The sequence below is a fragment of the Mus musculus genome, chromosome 11, assembly GCF_000001635.26.
Source record: "Mus musculus strain C57BL/6J chromosome 11, GRCm38.p6 C57BL/6J".
In the NCBI taxonomy this organism is placed as follows: Eukaryota; Metazoa; Chordata; class Mammalia; order Rodentia; family Muridae; genus Mus; species Mus musculus.
In genome coordinates, this window is record NC_000077.6 from 82807634 (window position 1) to 82814120 (window position 6487).

Genomic DNA, 6487 nt, shown 5'->3' on the forward strand with positions numbered 1-6487 from the left:
AGTCATCAATGAGGAGAAACTATAATAAACATCCCCTCAGTGGTCAGCATTCTCCAAGGAATGGGGAGAAGGAAAGATGGTGACACATAGATTAATTTCATCCTGGAATTATTGGGGTGGGGTAACCCAGATGATTACAGGGACTAAGTAGAAAGCTCAGGTCTGCCTATTCTGCACAGTGGACCATTTTACTTAGAAAAGTTTTAAAGTGCTCTACAGACTAGAACATTACTGAGAATATTCTCTCTTGGGAAATTTACAACCATGCCCCTCAAGGCTTTCGAAAAGGGTGCAATATATGTGAAAACATCCCACAGGCAACCAAGTTCTACAGTGTGCTCTGAGGATACCCCCAGTGGTGGCCTTTAACACACTGGTGGGAGTGAAGGTAGCCAGGTAGGATATGCATTTTTTGCTCAGAGGGCATCCACCTCTTTTGTCCCCTTAGCTACCATTCAAAAAGGGCTCTCAGGTCACCATCCTTGTGCTTTTTGGTTTGGCTGACAAATACCTGAGGCCAGCTTGGTCTATATCGTGAGTTCCCAGTTAGCCAGGACTACACAGACAGACCCTATCTTCAAAAAAACAAAAACATAAAAACTTCAATGATATCTCTGGATGTTTAAGACTCTCTCCAGACAGACTGCTCAGAGAAACTGAGCATGATACTCCCTACCCAGGGAGTCAGATCCAGTCCAGCCAAGCCCCTAGGCTGCTGTCAGCTTCCTTCATAGGGTGGGGCAAGGGCAATACCTGACTCTACTTTCCTATAGCCTCCCTGGGATTCTTAAAACTGTGAACAGCCATCATCAGAGTTAAAATCAGAAGGACAAAACAGCTAAGAGCCTCAGCCTATCTTTAACAGAAACAACTACATACCGTTTTGGTCTTCATTACCAGACACTGAAAAGGAAAAAAAAATGATGTATAAATAGGAGTCTGGTGACACAAAGGTTGTCTCCCACCACCCTGCCGTCACTAACCCCAGTCAGCTCTGCCCTGAGAGCAGGACCTGGCTGCAGTCCAGACACATGCCTGCCTTCCTCACTGTGTTCAGAGAAGTCATGTGGAGGAGCCCTTGCGGTTCCATCGACTTTGTTCTGAGACATGCAGAGCCACTGGTCTACAGTGACTAATGTGTCAGCTGAGAGGACACTGCACATACACAATACCCTTTAATGCTGCCTCTGAAGCCATTAATGGGGTAAAAATGTAGAATTTGACTATTTCTCGGAACCAAGGATTCTGGACCGAGCTCCCATATGTTATCATATTACCGTCAGGCATGGTGTTACATGCCTGTGATCCAGCACACTAAACAGAGGATAGATCGTGAGCTCTAGGCCAGCCTGAGCTATGTCTTGAGACTATGCTTTTAAAAAGTAGCAGCAGCAGCAGCACAGGACAGGACAGGGTAGTGCACACCTTCAATCCCATGCACATGAGAGGCACAGGCTGGTGGATCTTCTATGCGTCTGAGGCCAACTTAATCTCCATAGTGAGTTTCTGGCCAACCAGGGACAAAGTGAGACCACAAATTTAAAAACTACTCCCAATGTCTTTAGGACTCTTGAGATAATACCAAAGGGAAAACAGACTCCTTGTCAGGCCCCAAGTCTACAGCCAGTGAGACTTCCCTGATTTAAATTCAATTTTGTTAGAGGAAGGCCTGACGCTTGGCTTTAATGGCCATTTATCACACAGGAATCAAAATGCTCGGAGAACGAAACCAGCTAGTGATAAAAAAGGAAGATGAGGGTTCTGTGTTCAAAACAAAAACAAAACAGAACAAAACAAAATAATTGACAGCTTGCTTAGCACATGGAACAAGACCCTGGGTGGTTGATCCCTAACACCAGGGAAGAAAACCCCAAGTTGCTGCTATTTTTCTGGGGCTGCAGCTGCATGGTAGTGTGCTTGCCTAGCAAAACAGCCAGACAAGTTTCTTCTGCAGGATGTTTCTGCACTGAACACAAACACAACTACACTGAATCAGCCCGAGGACAATGTAAGGCACCTGAGAGGATGCCATGGAAAATGCTTTGGGAAGTTAACACAAAGGGAAGGCCAAGTGCACTACAGGCTTCGAGAATCTGCTTTCCAACCCAAAACTGATTCAAATTAAATAGCGTTGGTGGTAGGAATGCAGATGGAGTGGGTGTCAGAGGGAAGGCACTGGCCTTAGGAGCTCCCCAGTGAGAGAGTAACACTAACAGTGCCTTTTGCACAGGCTGCTCTGAGGACTGAACTGTGTATTCAATGCCTGTTCCCAGTCTTGTGCTTGAGAAGTACAGATGTGCAGGCTGGCTTCTCCTAAGGGAACCACATGTAGGCTGGCCTCGGAGAGGGCTCTGTTCACCCCAACAGTCCTCACCCAGGTGCTGGAGTCCTTTCTGATCCTTGTACAGCCGAGTCACCCTCTCCATCAGCTCCCACTTCTCGCAGCAGCCCTTATAGTTGACAAAGTTACGAGCCAGGATCTCCTTCAGCTGCCGTACGGTCAGGCCTTCAATGTCCTCCAGGTGGGTCAGGTCAGACAGCGAGGCCCTCCGGCCTGGGACGAAGCTGTCCTCTGAGTCAACGGACTGCAATGGCAAAGATGAGATGAGGTGGTTCAGCTCTTGGGTCCTGCAAGCTCTCAAGGAACCCAGGGCACTCATCAGAATGCACTTTGTTGACAGGCTGGTCTTTGCCTGCCCCGTCATGTACTTTATGCAGACAGCCACACACTGACATGTCAATAAAATGCATACAGGGCGCACTAGTTGGCCAGAGGGCCCCGATTCTCAATGCCGCTGCCTCCACTAAATACTGGACAGTATTTTTCAAGTTGTTTACCATCCTGAACCAGTTACCCTTCCTCAAAGAAGACAACTGTCCTGCCACTCAGGGTTCCCGAGGAAACCCCAGATGTGGCACTGCCTCTCCTCAGTACTGACTCCCTGGCAGGACTCCATGCATGGACTCACCGAAGCTCTCTGGCCCGTCAGAACCGTGCTCTGTACTGGGCGCCCTTGTGTGGCTGAGGCCTGAAAGCCTCATCATCTTCCTTCCTTCCCCAACAGTGGTTACTGCACCCCAGACCACAGGACAGTGACAGGGCTGTCACAGCAGCACCCATAGGGTAGCCTCTGGCAGCTCTTAGAAAGCCAAAGGACTGGAACTCAGCCTGGGCCCGCAGGTTCCCCAGCCTCTATTGTAGCCTCAGATCTGCCTGCTCACACTGACGGCAACAAAGGTTAATCTGGAGTGGTACCACTGGACTCAAGGACTTCAGGACTGTCCTTCCAGACTGACCCTCCTGTTGCACCCGAGTCGGCTGAGGCTCCTCGGAACTTCCCAAGAAGACCAGGCAAAGAAACAAGGTCAAGTACAGCCCGAGCAGAGGCCCCACCTGGGTCTCATCCTCAGTAGGTACTCTGGCTGTGCTCTCCGGGAAGATGGGCTCCTCGTGGTCCTGAGACACATGGCCAACGGCCTGTGGGAAGAGAAAGGTGCCATCACAGCCACAGAGATGCCCAGTGACTTACAAACCATGGGCCGCTCTCAGTTCACACGAATGTCCAAAAGTGTATTCCCGTCTCCCTCCAGAAACAAGGCTCCCGAAGGAGGACCACGAATGCCTGCTGTCTAACAGCCGAATCTCACAGCCAGAGATGATACACACAGAGTTCACCAGATGGAAAGCTGCATCAAGTACAAGAGTGTGCTAATTTTGCCCAGCAGTGAGGGTGGCATTAGCCGCCACGCATCACCAGTCTGTGCTCAGCCTGGACAGTTGAGGTGAAAGGTGTCTCTCCAGCAGACTGTCTTAACCCAATGCCCTCCCCACAGCCTCCACCCACTCCCACGGTTCTGCCTCTGCACCAGTGTCCACTAGTTTGTTCAAACACCTCATTCATGCCCGTGGTGGGGACACGCCTTTAAGCCCAGCACTCTGCCCCAGGAGGCAGAGGCAGGTGGATCTCTGAGTTTGAGGTCAGCCTGGTGTGATCTACAGAGTGAGTTTCAGGACAGTGCAAAGGGGGGAGGGAGGGGGGACGATGACAGTGGATAGAGATCTAGGTCCTAATCTTTCTGTGCCCAAGCCCTGTGACTTGCAGAATGAGTGAGAGACTTCTGCAGATCTTTGTGACACCACCACTCCTGACAAACCCCAGACAAACCTCAGAGCGGGTCTCGTGCTTAGCCTTTCTCTGTCAGGGCTTCCCGAGGGTGGAGACGGTACGTGTTGACTGTGGACTCCCCACAACCCAACTGGCTGCTCCTGGCTTACCGTTTCCAGGCAACACTATGTAACAGGGAGGCAGGGTACAGCCCCACAGCATGCTGGCCACCGCTGTTCTGTTCGCACATGGTATGCAGGACAGCGGCAAGGCCCGCCCTCCCCAATGCTCCCCATTGCTCTCCTCTCCTGCCACTTAGATCAGTCAAAAGGGCAGCAAACTGAAGGGCAAACTAGAGATGAGAATGATTTTCCTCAAAGTATTTCTGAAGCAATGAAAAGAAGATTTTTTTAAGTCTAATTAGGGGATGAAGGTATCACAAACAAACTGCACAAAAACACAGTACTACTAGGCCTACCTTCCCTGAAGTCAGAGCTTGAGCCTAATGATCAGAAAACACCACTTCTAGAATCAACAAGCAGAAAGGTTTTACACCATCTAGACATGACACCTGACACCCCACTCCCACAATGCAGCGGAGGGAATAAAAAGAGTCCCAGAGCAGACACAGCGGTGAAGAGGCTGCGTGGTGGTTCCTACCTGCTGAGTTTCCTGATCCTGGGCTAAGGGGACAGAGGTGACTTGTGCAGGTGAAGAAGGGAGGCCAGGTGAGGTAGGAGGCACTGTGCTGGTTTGAGGCTGGGTCAGGAAGGCCTGCTGCTCAGGGAAGGCCTGGGGCAAGTGGGGAACACGAGTCCTGTCCGCCTCAGAAATTACAGGCTGCTGGCCAAGCACCAGGAACACCAGCTCCTCTTTCTCCCGGCACATTTCCGTAGAGATGTCGTGGAGGCTGAGATAGTCCCTCAGGTCCTTCACCTTCATCTTCATGAGCTCCTCCCGCTGGAAGGCCGTGGCTCGGAACCGTAGGCAGAGAAGGCAGAGGCGTGGCCCATTCCCCTCTTGGCTCGAACAAGTCATGCAGAAGTTTTTCTTACAGTCCAAGCAGGTCTGCTGCTTAGAGCAAGAGACAGGAGAGCGCGTCAGCTTGAAGGAACAGGGCAGAAAGCAGTGGGGACTGCAGGGCCACCAGCCGCCAGCAGGACATCCTACAGTAGCTCTTGCTCTACCCTAGACCCAAAGTGGGAGCTACACTATGGCTTTTCAGATTAAAGGCCACTTGGAGGTGACAGACTCTGTCTGCGTCCACCAACAGGAAACCTGACATTTGTATTCCGTGTGTACACACAACACATTCGTTTACATCTATAATTTCATTTAAGGCTTATGAAACTTTTAACTTTCTCTCTCTCTCTCTCTCTTACACACACACACACACACACACACACAAACCTGGAGCTATTAATAGCAACACCATATTTGGAATGTAAGGGCTCTGCGTTTTTATTCAAGTCTCCATCTCAAATGCCTCACAGAGTCGTCCTGGGTACGCTACATGGGGCTCTCTGCTGCTCGGTTTCCCTTTGGTGAGCAGCAGGCGAAACCGGGGCTTCTCTCGCAAGGTCATTGTGGAGCTAGGCAAACAATGCATTGAGGCACACCTGATACACAGCGGGTCCTGAGGAGGGGAGCTGGGACCTAGCTCCTACCTGTGCCCCTTTCTATCTCACTGCTAAGGAAAGCAAGCAGGCGTGTAAGGGTTACAGAGGTTAATTCGTTCGTTCCTGCTGTTACTGGATTTGGCTGTTTTAGGACCTTTTGCAAGCTAGGCAAGTGACATGCCACTACTGAGCTACATCTCCAGGGTTTTTGAGATAGGGTCTCACTGTGCAGCTCAAGCAGAGATGACAGGCTATGTCACCATGCTCAGCTGGCAGCTATTGTTAACACTGGCGTTAATAGAATTTACTGTGATGCTACAAGAAGACTGGCTTGTTATTTCATTCTCAAGCCCTTTACAAGGGGATGGAGAAATATTTACAGTCAGGTAGTAAAGGCAGCTGGGACTAGTCCAGTGGCCTCAATCATGCCATCCCAGGTGGCCACAATGCCTTGCTGAGCCCCACACAAGCAGCCAATGGGACGGGGATGGAATCAGAGACCCGGCTGCCTACTCCCTATTCAGTATCCTGTCCACAGAGGCTCCTCGAAGGCCTCCCTGCTCCAGCAAGGCCATTCAGAGTGCGGAGAAGTAGATGGTACGCACACGAGATCATTTCTAGATAAATATTTGGGTAGGACAAGGGACCTGGATGCTAGCTTCTCTCCTTTGTGAAAGCATACAGTGTCCCGGTTTAGAGACAAGTGTGACTGGCCTGCAGGCTGGCACTGCCTGGTGCAGCCACTCCCATAGTCCCCGACAG

General features: G+C 50.7%; 1 protein-coding gene across 11 annotated transcripts in view; it reads right to left on the reverse strand.

Moving 5' to 3' along the window:
* Positions 1 to 6487, reverse strand: part of Rffl (ring finger and FYVE like domain containing protein) — a 67418-nt gene that overhangs the window by 3815 nt on the left and 57116 nt on the right. For 7 of the 11 annotated variants that reach the window (XM_017314715.2, NM_001007465.3, NM_001164569.1 and 4 more), the window contains 4 exons: positions 4767 to 5177; positions 3395 to 3478; positions 2375 to 2585; positions 880 to 903 (listed from right to left, as the gene is read on the reverse strand). In XM_017314715.2, the coding sequence (XP_017170204.1) occupies positions 880 to 903; positions 2375 to 2585; positions 3395 to 3478; positions 4767 to 5177 (730 nt within the window). Of the gene's footprint in view, positions 1 to 879; positions 904 to 2374; positions 2586 to 3394; positions 3479 to 4766; positions 5181 to 6487 lie in introns of all 11 variants that reach the window. The other 4 variants (XM_030246247.1, XM_006533987.3, NM_026097.3 and 1 more) reach the window with 2 other exon arrangements.